Raw genomic sequence first — 24,329 nt, 5'->3', positions numbered from 1 at the left:
AGCTTTATACACCTCCTAATGCTAATTCTAATACTATAAAATCCAAATGATAGTCCACAGTAAAAGACAGGAATGAAACTACATATGCAAACCTAAGATGACATAAAAAAACCCCAACCCTGAAATTGTCTTCATTATTTCACTGAAACCAAAACATGACATGATCTTGAGCAAGACAGTGGTTTCCTGCATGCAAGGAAATGCTTCTATACAAGAACTTCTCTACAAGTTCTAACTCATGAAGATGGTTTATAGGCTGAGGCCAATTGTATGAGATTCAACAAGGCCAAGTTCTAGGTCCTACACCTGGGTCACAACAACCCCATGAAAGCTACAGGCTTGAGGCAGCATGGCTGGAAAGTGCCCAGCAAAGACCTGGGAGTGTTTGTTGACAGCTGGCTGAACAGGAGCCACTGTGTGTCCAGGTAGCCAAGAAGGCCACCAGCATCCTGGTCTGCACTAGGAATAGTGTGGCCAGCAGGACCAGAGAAGCGATTATCCTCCAGTGCCTAACACTGGTGAGCCCTCAACTTGTGTGCTGTGTTTAGTTTTGGGGCCTTCATTACAAAAAAGATACTGAGGTGCTGGAGTGTGTCCAGAGAAGGGCAATAAACCTGATGAAGGGTTTGGAGAACAGGTTTGGTGAGGAGCAGCTGAGGGACTTGGGATTGTTTAGTCTGGAGAAAGGGAGTCTGATGGGAGACCTCCTGGCTCTCTACAATGCCCTGAAAGGAGGCTGGAGCCAGGTGTTGATCTCTTACCCCTAGTAGCAACTGATAGAACAAAAATAAATGGCCTCAAGGTGTACCATGGGAGTTTTAGGATGAATATGAGAAAAAATTTCTTGCCTGAAAAGGTTCTTAAACACTGGAACAGGCTCCCCAGGGAGGTGGTGAATCCCCATCCCTGGAGGTGTTTAAGAGATGCAGAGATGTGGTGCTGAGTGCCCCTTGGCAGAGTTAGATAACAGTTGGGCTCAAGGATCTGACAGGTCTTCTCCAACCAAAACAGTTCTGTGATTCTGTGGTTCTGAACTGCCTGGGGATGTCACAGCAGCTCTCCTCCCCACACATCCGCCGTGCAATGCTGAGAACTTCACTGAATCACCCTCACAGGCATTTACAATATCAGGCAATGGCTGTTCAAACACGACTTTGTGTTAGGTGTGATTTCTGGAGGCTTGTGGCTCAGTCAGATCACTGCCAGTTTTCATTAGAGCACTCCAAGATTATGCTTCTTGGCATGAACTATTTCCATGCCAAAGCCTGACCTTCAAACTCAAGATGTTCTGCTATTAAAATTGCTTCTTACGTTTTTAGTAGGAAAATTGCATTTCACATCCCTGTGTTACTACACAGATTATTTGTATTTACAAACAGTTGCCAAGCAGTCATCTCTGGGATGAAATGGGTCATGGAAAATAGAATCATAGAAGGATCTGGGTTGGAAGGGACCTCCAAAAGTCATCTAGTCCAACCTGCTCTACAGTCAGCAGGGACATCCTCAACTAGATCAGGTTGCTAAGAGCCCTGTCAAGCCTCGCCTTGAATATCTTCAGAGATGGGGCCTCAACCATCTCCCTGGACAACCTGTTTCAGTGTTCCACTACTCTCATGGTAAAGAAGTTGTTCCTTAAATCCAAAATAGCCAACTTAAAATTTCAAAACACTTATGCAAATGAACTGAAAGAATTAACATGGAAGCCTGAAGGGAATTGCCCACCAGCTGTCGTGCCCTAAGACCAAAAAGCTTCTCTTCTTGCTGGTGGTGATACTGGTTCAGCCACAGTGATGGGAGTGGCTGTTTCATAGATTCATAGAATGGTGCCAACTCCCCTGCCATGGGCAAGGACACCCTCCACTGGATCAGGTTGCTCAAGGTTTCATCCAACCTGGCTCTGAACACATTCAGTGAGGAGGCACCCTGCTTCCTCAGGCAACCTGTGCTAGTGTTTCCCCATCCTCACTGTAAAGAATCTCTTGATCATATGCAGTCTAAATCTACCCTCCTCAAACTTGAATCCATCCATTCCCTCTCATCCTGTCACTGCAAGCCCTTGTAAAATACGTACATAGGCTGCAGTCACATGATGGCTCTTATTCAACCAAGGCTTGATGCAGCTGAGTAAGGAGTTTGCTCAGCCCCACGATGCAAGCTGAGGCCCTCAAGCAGGGGACAATCCTAAGCAGGGAGGATGTTTGTGCTGCCATGGTTTGACTGGCAGAGCAATGCTGCATGATCCAGTTAGCGGGAGCTGGCGCAAAAATTACTGACTGACACTAACAGGTTGAGGCAGGCAGCTGAACCTGGAAGAATCAAGGCAGAAAAATAAAGAAGTAAAAAAGCTGCCCTTGCAGCTGTTCAAGGCCCCAAGAAAACAAAGTTATGCAAGGTCACAGAGCTGCCTGAAGGTTTCACCTCCAGCCCACCAGCCAGGAAAGAGCAGCTCCTTGTATGCAGGAGAAGAAGCAATTTCACAGAATCATAGAATGGTCTGGGTTGGAAGGATCCTCCAAGGTTATCCAGTCCAACCCCCTCTGCAGCAAGCAGATCAGGTATCCCTCCCCTGTCTTTGGTGTTTCTGCACTTCACAGTGGGTTGGGACAGAAGGTTGTTGGGGGTCTTGACCTCACCTTTTTCACAGCCTGCTTCTCAGCTAGCTTAGTCTCCTGCACAACTGCACACAGATATAACAGGATTATAGAATTGTTTTAGTTGGAAAAGCCTTCTAGGATCATCAAGTCCAACCTTCAGACCAACACCACCATGGTCATTAAAAAATGTCTCCAGCTGCCATGTTTACCTGTTTTTTGAACACTTCCAGGGACAGTGACTTCACCTCCCTGAGCAGCCTGTTCCAAAACCTGACCACTCTTCTAGTCAAGATATTTTTCATAATATCCAGCCTAAATCTCCCTACATGTTTATTATTATGTAATGTCAGAGTCTCTTTTGCAACTCTGGAAGGCCTGGATCAGCAGAGAACTTTTGATGTAGTTCTGAATATCCATCTACTATGATACCCAGCTCTTTGCTTCCTCCAAAAACTCTACATCCTTAGATCTGCTGGGTGCATAGGACAGATTCTTGCCATGAGATTTCTGTCTTAATGGATTGCACTATTAAAGAATGTGAGTATTTTATAACCATTGTATTTTAGCTGCAGTGAGAATTTCTGCACTTGATTTACCTAAGGATGTGATGCCAATAAGGTTAAACATTACTCGGCAGCAGTAGTAAGGAAGGAAGTGGCTGGCAAGAGCCTTAATGCTAGCATGTCCTTATCACATATGACTATTCAGCTGAATCATTCCTTTTAAACTGCCTTCTTTTTAACCAGTAGCACAAAATAGCATTTCTGTTACCTCTACTACTAAAACTTTCAATACCACTAAGTAACAAATATCCCTAAATATTATGGAAACTTTGTCTTTGATAATAATACCATAATAAGAAGTCATTTGCATTTCTATAGTGCCTTTCATCTGAGAATCTCAGAGCACTTTGCAAGCAAGGATTTTGAATCCTAGTTGGTAAGAGAGGAAAAAATGACTTGAGCTACCTAGTACAATTGTCTTCTTAGAAAATGAGCTTCAGAGATTGTTATTGATGAGGCATTTAGTGCCATGGTCTAGTTGACTGGCTAGGGCTGGGTGCTAGGTTGGCCTGGATGATCTTGGAGGTCTCTTCCAACCTGGTTGATTCTATGATTCTATGATTCCCTTATGGTTTCTGTGAGTATGAGCAGAGAGCATTATAATAAGCACCCAAAGCTTCCCATGACTCTTCTTAGGTAAGAGACTAGTCTGGGTCACTTCTTCCAGTGTCATCTCCCAAAACCACACTGCCAACCTTCAGGTCTCTACAGGCTCTCTAAGAAGACAAATGAGAAACTGAACAGACTGAAAACCATTCATGAAAGAAACTAAACCCCACAACTGACTTCAACCCTCCAAACAAATTCTGACTATGAAAATACTGCAGTGTTACTGTGATGTCCTTATCCAGAATGCTGGTGGGATCTATCTCATGGGATGTGCAGGAAGGTTGCTTAGGGAGGTCATAGATGCCCTCTTTGTGGAGGTGTTCAGGGCCAGGTTGGCCTTAACCAATCTAGTCTTGTGGAGGGTACCTCTGCCCATGGTAGTGGGGATTGGAACTAGATGATCTTGAAGGTGCTTTCCAACTCAAACCATTCTATGAACCTATGAGTCTATGTATGTACAACTGTGCCTGACTCTATTAGACTAGGGAGAACCTGGATTGTAGTCCCTTAGTGCAGAGCTTAGCCCTCCAGCCACCCAGCTACAGTATAAAAACACTGGTGGCATCATCCTCTCTTCTGCCTTCTCAGTTCTTAAACAAAAGAGCTACAATCAGAGTGGGCTGAGCATTTGAGCCCAAAGGAATGGCTGGTTGGCATGAAAATCAGAAGAAAGCAAGAAAAATAGAATGAAATTGGTAATCAGTCCTGAAATGTGTCTCTCGATTGTGAAGGAATGACAAGATTTGACTACAAATTTGTGGTCTACAGCAGAACATTTAAACAAACATATTTTCCAAACAAAAGCACTAACTGGCTGAGGCAGGACTCAAAATGTAGGGCATAATTATAAGCCCATAATGTCTACGTGCAGCAATGAGCTCTTCTTTTTCAGCCCCAAATGAAGCAATGTCCAATTTAAAATAAGAGGTCGTTCTAAAAGCTGTCTCTCTGAAATGTTCCTCACTGTTGGAGCTGGAATAGGACAAATTTAAACCATTTAAACCAACATGTGGAATACAAATCTACTATTTTCTTTCATTATAACATTCAAGAGCTGCCCACACTTCACAGTGACATCTTACTTCTGCATCTTGACTGGCAATACGATTGACCAGTGCCACCTATTGGCTCAGCAATGACACTCAAGTGGCAATTTCACAGAATCACAGAACCTTAGGGGTTGGAAGGGACCTCTGGAGATCGTCTAGTACAAGCCCCCTGCCAGACTAAGACCACCTTAGAGTACGTCACAGGAACTCGCCCAGGTGGGTTTGAAATGTCTCCCTAGAAGGAGGCTCCACAACCGCTCTGGGCAGCCTGTTCATATGGATAAAAACATGAGGCAAGTGGTAAAAAGGGGGCAAGATCCAAGCTAAAATACAGAACTTAGCAGAAATGTCTCTGTGCAACTGACATGACAGAAGAGCAACAAAGCTGGTGAAGGGTCTGGAGAACAGATCTTGTGAGGAGTGGCTGAGTGAACTGTGGTTGTTTAGTCTCCAGAAAACAAGGCAGAGAGGAAACTTTTTCATGCTCTACATCCCTCTGGAAGGAGGTTGGACCCAGGTGGCAGTTGGTCTCCTCTCCCTAGTAAAAAGCAACAATCATACAATCATAGAATGGTTTAGGGTGGAAGGCATCTCAAACATCATCTAGTTCCAACCCCCCATCATAGGCAGATGAGAGGAAATGGCCACAGGCTGCACCAAAGGACATTTAGGTTGGATATCAGAAGAAACTCCTTGACTGAAAGGATTCTCAAATGCTAGAACAGGCTGCCAAGGGAGATGGTTGAATCCTCATCCTGGAGGTGTTTAAAAGCCACAGAGATGTGATGCTGAGGGACATGGTTTAGGACCAGCTAAATCCAATGCTGGTTGGACTCAATGATCTGAAAGGTCTTTTCCAACCAGAACTATGTTGTGATTCTATGTTTCTATGAAAAGCTGTTCCTAGAGTCAAATTGCCAATATTTGCACATGGAATCATAGAATCATAGATTCTCAACCACCTCCCTGGGCAACCCATTCCAGGCTCTCACCACTCTCATGCTCAACAACTTCCTTCTCACATCCAGCCTGAATCTTCTCATCTCCAGTTTCGCTCCACTCCCCCCAGTCCTGTCACTCCCTGATAGCCTAAAAAGTTCCTCCCCAGATTTTTTGGAGGCCCCTTTCAGATACTGAAAGGCCACAAGAAGATCACCTCAGAGCCTCCTCTTCTCCAGAATGAACAGCCCCAACTCTTTTAGTCTGTCCTCATAGGAGAGGTGCTCCAGCCCTCTGATCATGCTTGTGGCCCTTCTCTGGACACACTCCAGCATATCCACATCCCTCTTGTAATGGGGGCTCCAGAACTGGATGCAGTACTCCAGGTGGAGTCTCACCAGAGCAGAGTAAAGGGAGAGAATCACCTCCCTTGCCCTGCTGGCCACACTTCTCCTGATGTGGCCCAGGATCTGGTTGGCTCTCCAGGCTGCAGGTGCATACTGCTGGCTGTATCTGTGCTTGGGATTGCTCCGACTCAGATGCAAGACCTTGCACTTGGTCTTGTTTAATCTCATGAGGTTGTCTTGTGCCCACTTCTCCAGCCTGTCCAGGTCCCTCGGGATGGCATCCCTGCCCTCCAGCCTGTCTGCTGCACCACACAGCTTGGTGTCGTCAGCAAACTTGCTGAGGGTGCACTCAGTGCCACTGTCCATGTCACCGACAAAGATGTCATGACTGGGTTCTCAATTTAAACAAGTATTGGTTTCTGAGACCTCTCTGTCCCATCATGTCTGCAGTATGCTTACATGAGACACATTTGGAGTCTGATCCAAAGGTTGGTGAAGCTAATGGAAAGATCTGTTAATCTCAGCAGATTTTAAAGAAGCTCTACCCTGATGGCACATTGACATCCTGTACCTCCTGATGTCTTACTGTCTTCCATAGAGCTCAGATGAAACTTTCCATCCATAAATAAACTAATAAACAAAGACTCCTCATTAAATCTAGTGAGTATGGTATGACTGAGGACTCTGAAGCATTTTTACCTTAACTCACCTCACCTCACTCCTTGGAAGCACAGCACCTTTAAGAACATCTGCACAACACGTAAATGTCCTTCAAGAAAAAAAAGAGGAGCTGAGTTGACCTGGAATCCTTTGCCAGCATTGGAAAGAGCTTGGGTGCCTAGGCAGCTCTTGCTTCCCTCGACTCTCATTTGTGGCAGACACTGCAAGTGTATCTGCATACGAATGCCAAGGCACAGGTGGGAGCTTCAGCAGCACCACGGGTGGAAAACTGCATCTCTCTCTACAGGGGGACACTTTTGCATCCTGCAAACTGCACGAAGTGGAAGAATTCAACAAAACCCAATTCTTTTGTTTAATAAAGCAAACTAAGGAAAGGCATTTTACAAACAGTTGTTGTCATACAATGAAACGATGTGGCAGGAGAAACTAAAGATACAGCATGCTCACAAACAGCAAGATTGAGTCTGAAAATTATCTCTGCAGAACAACAAAGCTTGTCACAACTAAGTGCTGGATAACCACAATGCCTGCAAGGACAAGGAAGAATTTGCAACCACAATCAAAATAAATGTGGAAGAAAAACTACTTGTGACATCTGAAATAGGACTTTTCAATGAGCTGAGCAGAAAGGAGTAAGAGAAGACCTAAGAAGGGCCAGCACAGTAACGGAGGTACATGCAAAAATCCCACTAACTCATCTGGAGGTGTCAACTCTTACTTCAAAACATGATGGAATTACCTAGAAAGCAGAAAAAAAATGCTGAAGATGGAAAATGCTTTCAAGAATGAAGTTGTGTGTACTGCAGGAGCTTTAATTTCCGCCCCCCTGACATCACTAGACCAAAGAGAAAACAATCAGGGTACATTACTAAAGCACTTGAGGTAATGAGGCAGTGGCAATCAATAGAGCAATGGGATGTTACAGACATTTTGCCTCCTAGCTGAACTGCACAGTCAAGTGCTGGAAGCCCATGAAACAGTAGGTTATAGGTTTTGAGAAGGTATAAAGCAGAGGTGAGACATAAAAACCCACGAGAGTAAGGCTCATAAAAGCACTCACAGATTGCACAGTGCAGGCTGGAAGAGGCCCATTAAACACACCTCATTCTGAAGATATTCCAGTCAACACTCCTATAGGACTTTTCATCTGGACAAGCTCTGAAAGAGCTCTGGAAGCATTATTTGCTCCCTTGTAAAGTTGCCCTTGCTTTCTCTAAATATTCTACTCAAGTTCACAGATCAAGTTCTAGAAGAGGTCTTATGAGGAGCAAATGAGGGAAGTGGGATTGTTTAGTCTGGACAAGAAGAGTTGAGAAGACTGGAGTGAGGTGGGTGTTGGTCTGTTCTCCCAGGTAGCTAGCAACAAGGTGAGAGAAAGTGGCCTCATGTTGTGCCAGGGGTGGTTTAAGTTGGATATTAGGAAAAATTTCTTTCTTGAAGGGAGTGGTCAGGCATTGGAACAGGCTGCCCACGGAGGTGGTGGAGTCACCATCTCTGGAGGTGTTCAAGAAATGTTTGGACATGGCACTTTGGGACATGGTTTAATGACAATGGTGGTATTTGGCTGACAGTTGATGATCTCAGAGGTATTTTCCAATCTTAATGATTCTATGATTCTATATTCTTTCTTAAGTTGTGTGGAAAACTGTAACCTCACTGTTTGGGTCACTACAGCTGAAGTCAGTCAAGTCAGCTGGAAAAAGCATGACTGGTAAATGTAGTTTTAGTGCATGGGCTTTAAGTGGAAACTTTCAGATAATAAGATGAAAAAGACTTGAACCTGACACTTGTGGGTGTGTAGAGACACCCACAGAAGAAGTGAGAGGTGCTGCTTGCTACCAGTGCAGTAAGCCTGCATCAGTAAAAAGGAGTTTTCTTTACAACAGACTTTTTTTCCTCCTTGATGCTAAATGTAGAGGACTATTAAATAGCACTGCACAGTCAGAATAGATCTTGGCTGCCTATAGAAGCAGTTACCAAAGGTAAAGAAACTGAATGACAATCCCAACACAGGAGAGCAGCTGCAAGAGGGCATTAAGCCCAGAACAGCAGGACTGTAAGAGGGAGGGATGCCAGAAACTCAACCACACCTTACCTAAAAAAAGAGAACCTGAGTCAACCTTTACAGGACTACTCCACATAGTGACAGACAACTGCTGCCTAGCGCTAACCACCCACTCTCAGGCACTGCAGTACAGTAGATTTTAAAACTGAGAATTCCAGGTGGGGTCTCTGCTAACAAAGTCATTGAACATGACCAAATAATTCATAAAACTGGCTCGTTTTGACAGATTATGTAACATCTCAGAGGAAAACAGTGATTGACATGTAAAGGAAGAATGATTTATCTTACCTCTGTTCTCCCTTAGCCTTTTCTAATGATTCATTTAAGCCTTATTTTTAGGGAGGATTATATAATCCAGTTGAAAAGGCCATTTAAAATAAATTCTATAGTGGATCTATTTTCATAAGTCAAATATTTCTTGATGCCTTGATTTTACTAGATGTAAGGTTGGATGTGGCACTTGGTGCCATGGTCTAGCCTTGGGCACTGTGGTAAAGGGTTGGACTTGATGATCTGTGAGGTCTCTTCCAACCTTGGTGATACTGTGATACTGTGATACTGTTGTTTTCTTGTTCCAGATTTTATTACTCTCTTCCACTTGCTCACCACATTGACAGGCTGAGGGAGCTGGGGTTGTTCAGCCTGGGAAGACTCAATAACAACTTCCAGTACCTGAAGGGGGCTACAAGAAGCATGGAGACAGACTGTTTACAAAGGCCTGCAGTGACAGGACAAGGAGCAATGGTTCAGACTAGAGAAGAGTATATTTAGATTGGATGTTAGGAACAAGTTCTTTATCATGAGGATAGTGGAACAGTGGAATAGGTTGCCCAGGGAGGTGGTTGAGGCCCCATCCCTGGAGATACTCAAGGTGAGGCTCAACAGGGCTCTGGGCAACCAGATCTAGTTGAGGATGTCCCTGCTGACTGCAGAGTTGGACTTTTGGAGATCCCTTCCAACCCAGACCATTCTATGATTCTATGATATTAAGGCAATAGGAAAAGTGCAGTTTCAAATTCTTGAGGGGTTCACCACTGAAGAAGGACAATGCATGTTCCAGTCACTAGCTCTGCCTGACAAGCAGATGTAGCTGAAACAATTAAGTTCAGTTTCTCACAGATACCTTTCACAAACTTGACACAGAACTTCCACAGCTGGCACACCAATTTAATCAATCAATGATTGAGCTACAGACTCTCTTCCTAATTAGGACTTGTAAATGACTTCAGTCATCTTCCCCAGCTCTGCTCTTACTCTGGTTCCAATCCTGGAAGTGCTGAAAGTCAGGTTGGAGGGGACCTTGAGCAACCTGATCTAGTAGGAGGAGTCCCTGTCCCTGTCTAGTTGGAATTAGATGATCTTCAAGGTCCCTTCCAACCTAAACCATTTTATTTATAGATCCAGAGAATGGTTTAGGTTGGAAGGAACCTTAAAGATCACCTAGTTCCAAATCCCATGTCATGGGCAGAGACACCTTCCACTAGAACCCATCAAGCTAGCCTTGAACACCTCCAGGGAGGGGGCATCCACAACCTCCTCAGGTAACCTGTTCCAGTGTCTCACAACTCTCACTGCCAACAATTTCCTCCTAATCTCCAGACTACATCTCCCCTCCTTAAGCTTCAAACCCTTTTGTCTTTGTTCTATCACATCAAGCCTTTGTCAAAAGCCCCTTCCTAGCTTTCTTGTAGGTACCCCTCAGGTACTGGAAAGCTTCTAGAAAGTTTCTCTAGAGCCTTCTCTTCTCCAGGCTGAACAACCCCAACTCACAGCCTGTCCCTGTGGTGGAAATGCTCCACCCTTCTGTCATCTTCATGGTCCTCCTCAGTAACTGCTCCAGCAGTTTGATGTCCCTCATCTGGTGCTGGGGGCACCAGAACTGGATGCAGCACTCCAGGTGGGGTCTCAGGGAGAGCAGAGTAGAAGGGGACAATCACCTCCCTCATCTTACTGGTCACATTTCTTTTGGTGATTCTTCTATGATTTTCACAGCAATGAAACCCAGCGAGCTACCTTTAAAGGAGGGTAAAGATCTTCTATGATGCTATACTCTCAACAGCAGTGCAGAAGATGGCTGAAGCTGTGGGCTTTGTTTCCATTTCTTTCTCTGCCTGTAAAGGAATTTGTCCCTGGCTAAATAACAGATAAATCATCTCCTACCTTTCACATCTGCATACAGTTAAACACAACTGAACCCACAGCTGGAGATCACATTTATTTTATGGGAAAGGACTTTGCATTTCTATAATGCCTGTGAGGAGCTGACTGTGGTATTTACCACTGCAACAATAGCCAGCCATGGAACTGCTCAGTAGGATGATAGGGTATTATACATGGGCGATTATAGGAAGCATAAAATAGAACAGTCATCATTAAAGCAGGTGGAGTGCAAGGAGATCATTTGCATTTTTTAGCTGTTTCCTATAGAAAGGAGGAATAAATGATCTTTGTCTTCTGCATGTCTTCTGTTCTCTTGGGAGAACTATTTTTAACTCATTGCCTGGCATTAAACAAATCTGACCAGGTTATATTCTGCTATAAGGACAGGCTGAGGGAGCTGGAGTTATTCAGCCTGCAGAACAGAAGGCTCTGGGGAGACCCAATAACAACCTTCCAGTATCTGAAGCGGGGCTAAAAGAAGGATGGAGACAGACTGTTTACAAAGGCCTGCAGTGACAGGACATGGGGCAATGGTTTCAAATTAAAGAGTAGATTTAGATTGGATGTTAGGAACAAGTTCTTTAAGTTGCCCAGGGAGGTGGTTGAGGCCTCATCCCTCAGGGTGGGACTTGACAGGGCTTTGGGCAACCTGATCTAGTTGGGGATGCCCCTGATTATTGCAGAGGGAGTTGAACTAGATGACCTTTGGAGGTGCCTCCCAACCCAGATCATTTTATGTTTCTATATTAATCTCAGATAAAACAAGCATCCTTCAGGAGAAGAAATCACAAGGTAAATAGGAGGAATCTTGTGAGCAGCTCTCCTCCACCCATTCATAATTAAACCCCCAAAGGAAAAGCTATAATGTGAGCTATCAGACAATTCAGAAATGTCTCACATGTAGGTAAGCTTAACCTGGAACAAATAAGCCACTGCAGGATACAGAGCCACGGTAAAATAATCCTTATGGGAGTTTACAGCTTCATGTTAGCTATCTTCTGGCTGAGGCACCTGAGGCTGTTTAGCCAAGAGTGCAGCCTGATAGGGCATCTTCTCAATGCTGATCAACACCTAAAGGGTGGGGGGGGGGGGTCAACAGGATGGGACTGAGCTCTTTCCAGTGATGCCTAGTGATAGGACAAAAGACAACAGGCACAAACTGGAACATAGGAGGTTTCACTCAAACATGAGAAACTTCTTCACTTTGAGGCTGCTGGAGCGCTGGGCCACGCTGCCCAGAGAGGCTGTGGAATCTCATCCTCTGGAGACTTTCAAAACCTGGACAAGTCTTTGTGCAACCTGCTCTGGGTCACCTTGCCTTAGAAGGGGGCATTGGACTAGATGATCTCTGGAAGTCCTTTCCAGCCCTTACCATTCTGTGAGATTTCTAGAGCATAGGCGAGGCTGCGAAGCTACTCAGTTGCTAGAAGAGTGAAATGGTGATGAAATAGTTAAAAATACATAATTACATGTGTGGTTGTAACCATTCATGTACATTATCTACATTATATATATATATAAATGTGTATATATATATATATATATATATATAATGTACATTAATTAATGTAACAGTAATTGTAACTAGTAATGAGTAATGGTTGGACTTGATGATCTTAAAGGTCTTTTCCAGCCTGGATGATTCTGATCCTGTGATAACTGGACTCTAGTATTAACCATTTTCAAGTGTTTAATCACACCACAGAAGCAAGCTACTGTACTGAAGGCTGCAGCTGTGCCACCCCAAGCAAATGCTAGGAGCAGGCTGTATAAGAGCATTGTCAGCCCCTGACAGTTTGAAATCTCGGTTTGTTGAGCTATTTAGTCAGCCCCAATGGCTGATACTAAGCAACGGCATGACTCTGGATTAAGTCCAGTGTTCAAGTCCTGCCATTTGCTAGTCTTTCCAGCTTCTGGCACCAACAGAGTGTGTTTTCAACAGCCTGATAAATCTGAAGTCTGTAGAGGTGACTTTTAATCTCTAGATGGAGATTCTGTACAAGAATGGCTGTAGATTGCCAGTCATAAGGGCTGCCCATCACAGCATCTTGTTGTCAACAATGGGCAGCAGCAGTTGCTTATAAGGGGAGTTTAAGACCAAGTCAAATTATGGTGGTGATGGGGTGGTTTGTAAGTCGTATGTGGTACAGCTCTCTCTTGCCCAGCACAGCAGCATGCACATGGTGAAACTCTGCACTGACCCAGAGCTCCCTTCTCTTCACCTTGCTACACTTCTCATGTTCAGCTAGCTGTGATGTAGCCCTACTCCCCTTCTGACTAAAGATTTTGTAAGTAAAAGCCTCTCTCTGATACAAACCCTAAATTAATATGAGTAGCATCAGGCCAGTGGAGTTATTTTAATGTTACACTGGCACTACCATGATTAAATTAGGTCTCTAATTCTATCTATTATTATCCTTCTTTAATTAAAATTCCAGTAAGGGGATAAAGCAGTTGCCTTGAACAGCAGTGCCCAGATTAAAACCTGCCACATTTCTCTGTGTTGCTTGCACTTGACTATCTGTCACCACATTAGATCTTCACCTTCAATGTATCAAACCCTCCAAATCCTGCTAGCTAAATATTACTAATGTATTATTACTGCAGCCTGAAATAAGGTCTTTGAACAGAGGAAAATTCAAAGGAGTTTCGTTTGTTTCAGATAAAAATTTCTTCTGCTGAGACATTGCCCTCATATCTTGAAGTTCAGTGACTCTTTGATCTAAAGTTTGCTTTCCATAATATTCTGCAAACAGAGCTTAAAGCCCAGTGTAGGACTCTCTCTTGTGTTTGCACATCTGTGGGCACATGCAACTGCCCTCACAGTCATGTATGCAAGTTCTTTAAAAGCAGTTATTTTACTGCATAAGCTTAGAGGTAGGATGCCAAATGATCCACCCTTTCTACTGCCCAATTCTTATGTGATTACACAAATCCCATCATGGACTGCACATGGTCTCCTTGAAACACAGCCTTGGAAATCCTCCTGAGTTTGCTGCACAGCAGACTGCTGCTTAGCTGCGAGGTCATCCCACTGCCCTTCATCAAGCTCAAAAGAAGCTTCTGTATTGATGGGGGAAGGCACTGCAACGGTGCTGCCTCTCGTTTTGAGCTAGGTCTCACATCTTGCTGTGGGAACAACTCATTCAGTCAGAATCTTAGACTGGTTTGGGTTGAAAGGTACCTTGAAGATTATCTAGTCCCAACCCCCCTGCCATGGCAGGGACACCAGGTTGCTTAAGGCCCCATCCAACCTGGTTTTCAACACTTCCAGGCTGGAAACCTCCACAACTTCTCTGGACAGCTGGTTTCAGTGCCTCACCACCCTCATGGGGAAGAGTTTCTTCCTCATGTCTCATCTTAATCCAGCTTCTTTCAGTTTGAAGTCATTATCCCTCGTCCTGTCGCTCTATGTCTCTGTCAAAAGTTCCTCTTCAGCTCTCCTGAGGCCTCCTTCAAATCCTGGAAGGCTACTGTATGATCTCCCCAAAGCCTTCTCTTTTCCAAGCTGAATGATCCCAACTCTTTCAGCCTATCCCCATAGCAGAGGTACTCCAGCCCTCTGATAATCTTTGTGGCCTCCTCTGAACTTGCTCTAATTGTTCCATGTTTTTGTGGGCTTCAGAACCGGACACAACATTGCAGGTAGGGTCTCACTAGAGCAGAGTAGAGGAGCAGAATCTCCTCCCTCAACCTCAATCTGCCCAGGGAGGTGGTTGAGTCACCCACTCTGGATGTGTTTAAGGGTTGTTTGGATGTAGTGCTTAGGGATATAGTTTAAAGTTAATCTCGTAGAGTAGGACTGGACTTGATGATCCTGGGGGTCTTTTCCAACATGGATGTTTCTGTGATTCTGTGATTCACTGTAAGGATTTGATCAATACTTCTGCTGTCCATCATCTAACCTATTATTTGAGAAATGAACAACCCATGGAATTTGCACAAGAGTTTTGTTGTCCCTCACTGTACTGGAGCTGGGCCAGTGTAGAGGAGCTGCAAGCTCCTCTTTGTCATCAAAAGGCTGGCCACTTGGCACACCATCAAGGTATGCCCTGGTGTTGTATGCACATCTGGGCCAGTCTAAGTCCCTAGCTGAATTAAAAAGATGTATACATATATACATAAAGGGCATTACGTGGAATCAGTCTGCCATGAAAATACTTCTGAAGAAATTAAGTCATGTTTGTAAAGTTCATAGATTGGTAGAATGGTTTAGGTTGGAAGGGACCTTAAAAATAATTTAGGTCCAATGCCCCTGCCACGGGCAGGTACACCTCCTCTAGATGAAGTTGCTCATGACCTCATCCAATCTGCCCCTGAACACCTCCAGGAAAGGGGCATCCACAGCCTCCCTGGGCAATCTGTTCCAGTGTCTCACCACCTTCACTGTCAACAGTTTCCTCCTAATCTCCAGTCTAAATCTCTCCTCAAGTTTCAATCCATTCCCTCTTGTATTATCACATCAAGCCCTTGTAAAAAGCCCCTTCTTTGCTTTCTTGTAGGCCCCCTTCTGATACTAGAAGGCTTCTAGAAGGTGTCCCCAGAACCTTCTTCAGGATGAACACCTCAACTTTCTTAGCGTGTCCCCATAGGGGAGATGCTCCAGCCTTCTTCACAGTCTCCTCTGGATCTGTTCCAGCAGTTGCATGTCATTCTTATGCTGGGGGCACCACAACTGGATGCAATACTCCAGGTGAGGTCTCAAGAGAGCAGAGCAGAGGGGGAGAATCACCTCCCTCATCCTGCTGGTCACACTTGCAGCCCTGGATACAGTTGGCCTACTGGGCTGCAAGCCCCATTCCACTCTGGTTTAATATTACTTATTTCATCAGAGCAAAGAAAAAACTGTCATAGAACCTAAGCTTCAGGTGGCAAACAATACCTGAATGTTTCTAAGTTTACTTGTAGACCAAAGCTCCTCTGTAAAGCTTTAACTTTTAGTTTTACAACAGCATTTAACACAGTCAAGGCTGTTTTTCAGTACTGCCAGAGTTGTAGCCTTGAGTGATGCCCTTGGAACAGAAATAGTCAGTTCTCACAAGGAGCTCTAAACAAGAAGTTTGAAAACAATCCACTTATAACATTTTATACTATTTTATACAGTATATTTGTGTATCTGTGTGCACACATAGACAAAAATAAGAAAACATGTGGATTTGAAATGTTAAGTGCTCCAAATTTTTGTGGCTGATAATACCATATGCTGCTTGGCAGGAAGGTGACTGGGTTCCAGGTAATTTTGCTCATTTCTACTCTATCAAGAAAGAAAACAAACCCAATAAACTGAATAGTTTCCTAGTTTACTAACAAAAACATAGACACGACCCCACACCTCTTGGTCTTAGTTTTCCTCCCCAAACTCACATTCTACCTTTTGAGTACCTGAATGAAAAAAAAATGGCTGAACATTAAACAAAAGTTACCAATGTTTCCAATTGAATATTTGGTACATTTAGAGCAAACCCTTAGCCCAATCCCTGCATAAGCAAAGACCCCACAAAAAGAAGATGAGGACATGAAGGGCAGATCTTTTCATACAGTTTATCAACAGTTTCTCAACTTTATCTGTTGAAGCAGAATAAACTTCAATCCAATTCAGTCTCCATCCTAGTCCAAAAAAAGGATCATTTCTTCTAGCAGGAAGAAAGGCTTAGAGGATCCACCCAGCAAAATGTCATCTCCTACTGGTTCTGCTTGCAAGCTGCCTTGTAAAAATAGTTAAAGCCTACATGAGACTTATCATACAGTCTCAAAGTCTTGGTTTTTGCTCAACCACACAAAAAACTGAGCTCTTCTGTGGCATAAAAGAGAAACTTTCACACAGAGGCAGAAACACTGAAAATGTCAGCTTTCTTTCCAACCTTTCTCTGACTTCTGGGCCTCCTGAAATCGGACATGTTTCAAATCAAGGCCCAGATACTTGAACTATGCTACTCTCCCAAGCTCTTGAAATACTCAACTTTTAAACTATTGAACATTCTTTTCCCCCCACAAGGGTAGCTTGGTTTGTAGCTCAAACACTACAGTGATGTGCGTCACGGAAACCCATAAATAGGTCCAAAGTTAGGTAACCAGAACTAACACTTAGCACAAAAAAATTCTGGAGTTATTTGTCTCCACATCTCCGCAACACCTCCCTTGCAATTTCATACACTTGAACATCTGTGTTTTCCTTTAGCTAAGGAATAAATTCCACCCAGATTATATAAAATTGTCTTTATAAAAAGATCTTTGTGCACTGCATCCAAGTGGGGACACCATATGGTATTTGGGGCTGGCCAAAATGGATCATCATTAGCTAAGCATTATCCTGACTTTTGAGTATTCTTTCACATTAACATTTTTTAATTGTATTTTTATTAAAACAATAAGATTTCAGGTGAAAATAATACAATGCAGCTGGAACATGCCAAGAATGCAAAGTGATACCTTTCTCTTGTCACACATGGCAGGAACTTTGCAATTAAAGCAATCACAGTTCTTCATCTGTTAGGGAGCTATCCACCCTCGTGTTCAGCAGCACCAAACTACAAATGCACATAATGTTTTGGGGTTTTTTATTTTCACATATATATGAACATGCATAAAATCATATCTAATTCCTGCAAAGCAGCCTCTAACAATAGGCTCAAAATAAAACATGGATAAAATCCATTTCTGCAATCATAGTTTACAGGAATAATCCTTTTGTAACCTGCAGGTGAGAGAATTTCCCTTTCTGTATCATGAGAAATTATGTAAAATTGGCATCAAACATTTGACCTTCATTGCTGGGTGCTAGGTTGGACTGGATGATCTTGGAGGTCTCTTCCAACCTGATTGATTCTATGATTAGACTTGAGTGTGCTTCAAATTAATACAATGTTTTGGATGATGGAAATGAAGAAGGTTGAAAAAGTCTGTTATAGCTCTAGTGAACTCCAACCCATTCAGTAGTGTAAGGCAATGAAATCTCTCTCAGGCAGTCTACAGGGAAGCTGGTGAAGTTCACAGGATCACAGGATCACAGAGGATCACAGGATATTAGGGGCTGGGAGGGACTCAAGGAGATCATCAAGTCCAATCCCCCTGCCAGAGCAGGACCACACAATTTAGCACAGATCACAGAGGAATGCATCCAGACAGGCCTTGAAAATCTCCAGGGAAGGACACTCCATTACCTCTCTGGGGAGCCTGTTCCAGTGCTCTGCGACCCTTACAGTGAAGAAGTTCCCCCTTGTGTTGAGGTGGAACCTCTTATGCTGCAACTTACACCCATTGCTCCTTGTCCTATCACAGACAGCAAGTGAGCAGAGCCTGTCCCCCCTCTCCTGACCAGCCCTCAGATGTTTATAAACATTTATTAAATCCCCTCTCAGTCTTCATTGCTTGTACCATGGAGGCATTGAAGTAGTATGAGTGATATCTCTATTAAAAGATTATCTTTATTTCACATTCCTTCCTGCATGCAGAGGACTGAGTACTTAAGATTACCACACCAAATCTAGTATCAGTTAGGTTTTTTTGTATTTGGCTGGTTTTATGGTTTAAATGGGTACTTGAGGCACAGAAACCCTGAGTATAGCCTTTCTGTATTAAAAATGGCTGTAAAAACAAAACTTGTTTATGATCTCATCATGGTTGTTTCTGTTTGTGCCACAGAAATGTTCTGAATGGATAAAAACTGTCTAAAAAGTACTGACTGGCAAGACCCAGAAGAGGCAGTGCTGTAGTGGAACTTCAGAAGCTTGCAGAGGTGCTGCAGAGAGGAGAGTGAGCAGCTTGCAGCTGAAGTAACGGATGAAAAGGGAACATCCTTGCTACCTGAAGTGCTAGATGCAACCTTGTTTACACTTGAGGTAAGACTGGCTAACACCACCTCTGCCAGGACACACTCAGATGCTATATAAGGTATCGTCATCCTGTCTTCAATGGAGCCACCTGTGTGTAAGATTTGACTTCATACAATCCCTCAGCACCACATTCATTTGTCCCTGCTAAATTACATATGTCAAAGGCATTTTCATAATCAAACTAAAAGAGCTAAGAGTAAAAAACAACAACAACAACAACAACAACAAAAATCAATGGCTTAATTAATCAAAGCAATAACAAGACCTGAAGTCAAACTGGCAAAGAGCTAACATTCCCACTTCCAGGAGAGCCAAGAGAATTTAAAGTTGTCAGAGTTTTGACTCTGGGTTCCAGTTAAAGGATTTAATTTTCAGGACAAACTCCTAACTGCAGTTAAGGCACCAGTTTCAACCCAGGTGTGTAATGCTGTCTTAGATCACCACATCATTTCCTGAAATAGCAAACTTTGTAAGCCCATTTTCTCTTTGAAGCAGTGGTGAGAATCACTGGATGGCTCTGAATCTACACAGTGCTGATGTTGAGGCTTCATGTAATGGGAGCATCTGGAGTTCTATACCTGTTGTCTTTACTATGAGTTGTATGTTAATGGAAGGCATCTACACTGGCACTGTCAAGCAGCAGAGAAGCTGTCATTAACTGATTGCTGTTACAGTCCACAGGTTTCTACATAAAACAGTAAAAGCATTTATATTTCAATCAGGTGAATCCAACTTACTTTTTGCTTTGAAGCAATAAAAATATCCTGAGAAAAATCAATAATTTTTTACAAGCAAAATCTTCAGCTCCTGTTAGCCAAAACATATATGTTTAAAAATATATCTGATTGCTTTTATGTACTGAAATAGAACAAGTAATTATTGACAGGACACGAGGAAATGGCTTCAAGTTGCACCAGTAGAGGCTTAGATTGGAGATTAGAAGAAACTTCTTGAGTGAAAGGGTTCTCAAATGCTTAAGCTACCCAGGAAGGTGGTTGAATCCCCACCTCTGGAAGTGTTTCAAAGCTACAGAGATGTGGTGCTGAGGGACATGGTTTAGCACCAGCCTTGTTAGAGTTAGATAACTGTTGGACTTGATGACCTTAAAGGTATTTTCCAACCAATATGATTCTATGATCTATAAATGACAAAAGAAACTTATTTCTATTCAAGTAATAAATAAAGGAACTTCAATGTTGCTAAAGTTCCAATATGTTTAATTCACAGATTGCATCAGGTTGGAAAAGACCCTCAAAGGTCCTCTTGTCCAACCCCACAGCAGTGAGCAGGGACACCTCCAACTATATAGATCAGGCTGCCCAGCTGATTGATTAATCAGTATTAACAGTGTGAGCAAACCAATACTGTTAGTTACTAGGGGAAGAGAATTTCATTTAGCTACAAAATTCCTCCCAGAAAACAAGAGATTATAAAAGGAAACAATTTTGGTCCTATATCCCATACTCATCCTTTGTGTGTATGGGATACTCTTTTGTTCTTTTCAGGCATTTCTGGTTAAGGAATTCTACAGATAAACATAATTTCCCTAGTTGCATTATAAACCCACACAATATATTTCAGTTCTATGAAAGTATGTTCATAAAGAACAAACCAAACACTGACACACCAGACTTCTCCAATATAACATTATCTCCAGTAGTACAAGTATTTCCTATATTAAATTGATATAACTCAAGAAAACTACTTTTAATTGGTACAGTTTAAACTGTGGATGAAGTTTCTTTGTGATCCTTAGCAGGATTAATCTCCAAGTTTCTCTAGCACCACTACAGATACACATAGAGCTGTCATGGTTTAACCTCAGCTAGCAACTAAGCACTGAAACACAGCACTGTTCTAGCTAGCAAGAAGGAATATTAGCTCCATCCCAGTCAAACTAGGACAAGAGCACAGCCAAGGGATACTCATTACTTACCTCTGAGAGTCTGAGGACTCAATATCCCTCTACACTTAAAAGGATGAGTACAAACTGTACTAAGATGCTGGAAATACAGAAAACTTTAGTCTTGCAAGCATGCATTGTGAGCTGGGGCTTCAATATGCTAAATAGTTTACTAAATTGGAAAAGTTTAACCTTTTATTCCACCCCAGAACTCTTCCATTGTCAACTCTTCTAGGTATCTGTAAATATTTTTATTTCTAAGTAGGTTTATCCATGCACTCTTTTTTTTTTTTAAGGTGACCTGCAGTAAATAATACCTGTGTCAATAATACTATTGATAAATAGCCATGGCTGCTTCATGGTTGTTTTGAATCAAAATGTGTAATCCCTCTGAAATTTCCATTCCCCAAACAATCACTTCTGGAAGCATTCCTGTTGCAGATACATGCAAAGTGTTAATCACTCTGCCTGTCTAATTCTGCAGAGAACCTAACATAAATAATCCTCAACTGACCAAATTATTTTCTTCCTTCCCCTTAGTTGTTTGTTTGCTTTGTTTTTAAAGCTGAAATGTTGAAGTAACCATGCAATGGAGGGATATAGCTTTAAACCCTAACTTTTAGAATGAGTTCAGTGTTGTTTTTTGTCCTGAGGAGAAATGCCTCTCACTTCGAACACAGAGTCATCAGTAGCTCCATGGTTAGGGCAAAGCTGGCAGAAATCCTCCTCTCATGAATAATACAACTTCAAATATCCTTTATTTCAGGAGCCAAATGTATTTTCCCCCTCCTTCAATTATCACTCTTTATATAACTTTGCTTATATTTCAACAATAAACCACAAACATTTGCATGCCCTCCTTAAGGAATGGCACCTTTGTAACAGGGACATTGGATGTGAGAGCTGAGTTTTCTTGTGCTGAGCCCTGGAGGTGTGGGATTTTTTTTGCTTGTGAGCACTATTTCTCATCCTTTCGTACGTACTGGTGCCAAGGCAATTTTCACTTCAAAATTCAAACTCTTTTGTCATTTCAGGCTCTCTGATGTTGGCATAAAAGGTGAGGGTATTGTTGAATTAGGAGTGCTGGGGGGAGGAGAAGGTGGTGGGCGGTGGCGTGGAAGAGATTTGTGAATGCAGCCGGCTCATTTTTACAGGCAAGAAAAGTCATAGGTGTGAAAGCTTAATTAATTATTTCCCTGCTTCGAGTGGGACTATGCTTCAGCGACTTAAATCTTCCGAGTGGGAATGACACCTCCTGAGTGTATGCAAATGCCTCGTCTCAAAGGGTGGATTTAAAAATAGGTTGTAAGTAGCAAGCTGCCTAATTAGTTTGGATACAGAGTAGCGATCCCGACTTGATGGGATTCAAACCGCAGCTTTCAGTGCTTGCTTCCTTGGAAGCAGGGCAGGACCGGAATCTAAGGAACACGTCTGCTGTAACCTTAGTCGGCTGAGACCTGCTTTCACTGTGCTGCGAAAGCATCGCAAACTATTAATCAGCCTCCCCAGGAGAGCTCCACAAAATACCCATCCTGGGAAACGTGCTGGAAAGCAGCTCGCTCCCATGTCCTCAGCCCCCGTATGCCCCACTGCTCCGACACCGCAAAATAGAGGCACCTTCTCCTGCCCGGTGACTTCCAGACGTGTCATTTACCGGGATAAAACTTCAGGAGAGGTGCATTTCGGCTCCTCCAGCCCCGCTCCGAGCTCGCACGCCCCGCGCCTCGCCCCGCCAGCCCACATCGCCCGCGGCCGCCTCGCCTCACACGCTCCCCGCAGCGCTCCGGTAGGAACGAGGAGCAGCTCCTGACCGCGCCGCGCAGCCCCCTCAGCCTCCCGGGAGCGGCCGGGCTGGGGCCGAGTGGCAGAGCGGTGGCCGCGGGCGGCAGGGGGAGCTGCGGGGCGGGCCTGAGGGAGCGGCGGGGCCCGGCGGGCCTCGGGTTACCTTCGGGGTTGGCGCTGATGAAGACGCGGACGCTTCTGCCGCTCGGTACCAGGTGGGACGGCAGCGCCGAAAGGTTACCGGAGAAAGCTGCCCGCCTCAAGGCTGCCTCCCGCGGGCAGGGCAACCTGCCGCCCGCCCCGGCCGGCCACATCCCGCCGCGCTGCAGGGCGATCCTGGCAGGCGGCCGCCGCGCCCCGGCTCAAGGCTGCCCCAGGACGGCGGCGGCAGTGACAGTAGCGGCCATGGGGACACTTCGGCTGCGCGGCGCGGCTGGGGCTGCGGCCGCGGGAAGAAAGTTTGCGGTGGAGCGGTGGCAGGCGCGGTGGCAGCCGCCCCCCTCCCCGCGCCGCCCGACCGCGGCCCCGAAGAGCCGGGCGCCGGCAGAAGCCGCGGCGCGCTTGGAGCGACGAGTCTCTCGGCTTCCCCTCTGCCAAGGAGGATTCGTGATGTCCAAGGCAGGGACGTCTCCGGCGAAGCTGCCGACGCCTTCCCTCCTCCGAGTGTGTCACAGCCCCGGGACCGGGTTTTTATAGGAGAACTGCTGCCGGCTCATCCTTGGGGCTCCGAAGAGTTCAGAGCCCTGCCTGGGTTTGTGATCGCCTGCGCGGGAGTCCCACCTGCTCAGAGACAAAAGGGATGCTCTTGCTGTTTGTTTTGTTTTGTTTTGCTTTCTTCTTTTATTTCTTTGTAATCAGTTATTCATTTATCGGAATAAATGCAAAGCCGCGGTTGGAAGAGTGCCAGAGGAAGGAAGGCAGGAAGCAGCGAGAGCAGCGGCGGCGGCGGGATGCGGTTCCCTTTGCAGCAGTCAGCGGCGGGGCGTCCCGGCGGGCAGCGCCCATCAAATATTCAGCAGGGCGGCGGGGTCGGGGCCGCGGGGCTTAGAAACCTCCCCGGGAGGGGCTAGGCAGGCAGGGAGCCGGCAGCAGAGAGGAGAGGAGGGGAGGGGAGGGGCTGTAGCGGAGTAAGGGAGGGGTGGCACCCGTGTTTAAGTTAGCCCGGTGGGGCTGGCGGCAGGAGGAACGTCTTCTAACGGGGACGGGGCAGCTTTTGGCAGCGGAGTTTGCAGGGGTTTCTGCAGGCTTAGGAGCTTAGAATCGCAGAATTGGAGAATCTTAGAATCCTGCAATCGTAAAGACTTCTCAGATCATCGAGTCCAACCATTATCTAACTCTACCAAGTCTGTTTGGAAGGGAAAGCCTTTAATGCAGCTGGTATCTCTATAGGTTCTTTCGTATGGTATATAAAAGACAAAGTTGATACAAATGTGTAATGTACCATGCTATGTATTTAACAGCTTTAGTGTGTGTTCATACTCAGTGTCTGGAAGCCAGACTCTTCTCAGTGGTGTCCAGTGATAGGACAAGGGGCAGTGGACACAAACTGGACCAAGGCAAGTTCCACAGAAGAATAAAATTCTTCATTTTGAGGCTAACAGAGATCTGGAACAGGCGGCCCAGAAAGACTGTGGAGGCTCCTCTGGAGGCATTAAAACTTCACCTGGACATGTTCCTGTGTGATTTAATCCGGGTCATCTTCCTTTAGCGGGGAGGGGGAGTGGACTAGATGATTTCTAGAGGGCCCTTCCAACCCTCACCATGCTGAATCTGTGATTTAAGAGGCGAGGTTTTGCTCTCCCTGT

At 44.6% G+C, this 24,329-nt stretch overlaps 1 protein-coding gene across 2 annotated transcripts in view; it reads right to left on the bottom strand.

Moving 5' to 3' along the window:
- Positions 1-23,591, bottom strand: part of NWD2 (NACHT and WD repeat domain containing 2) — a 64,016-nt gene extending 40,425 nt beyond the window's left edge. Inside the window, exon 1 of one of the 2 annotated variants that reach the window (XM_064149118.1) lies at positions 22,688-23,591. In XM_064149118.1, the coding sequence (XP_064005188.1) occupies positions 22,688-22,838 (151 nt within the window). In that variant the 5' untranslated portion in view covers positions 22,839-23,591. The remainder of the gene's footprint in view (positions 1-22,687) is intronic. The other variant, XM_064149117.1, reaches the window with a different exon arrangement.
- Between the last annotated feature and the right edge of the window lie 738 nt (positions 23,592-24,329).

Source organism: Pogoniulus pusillus, chromosome 9, assembly GCF_015220805.1.
Source record: "Pogoniulus pusillus isolate bPogPus1 chromosome 9, bPogPus1.pri, whole genome shotgun sequence".
NCBI classification, from domain to species: Eukaryota; Metazoa; Chordata; class Aves; order Piciformes; family Lybiidae; genus Pogoniulus; species Pogoniulus pusillus.
The sequence above is the reverse complement of the archived record's forward strand: the minus strand, read 5'-3'. Positions and strand labels throughout refer to the sequence as shown.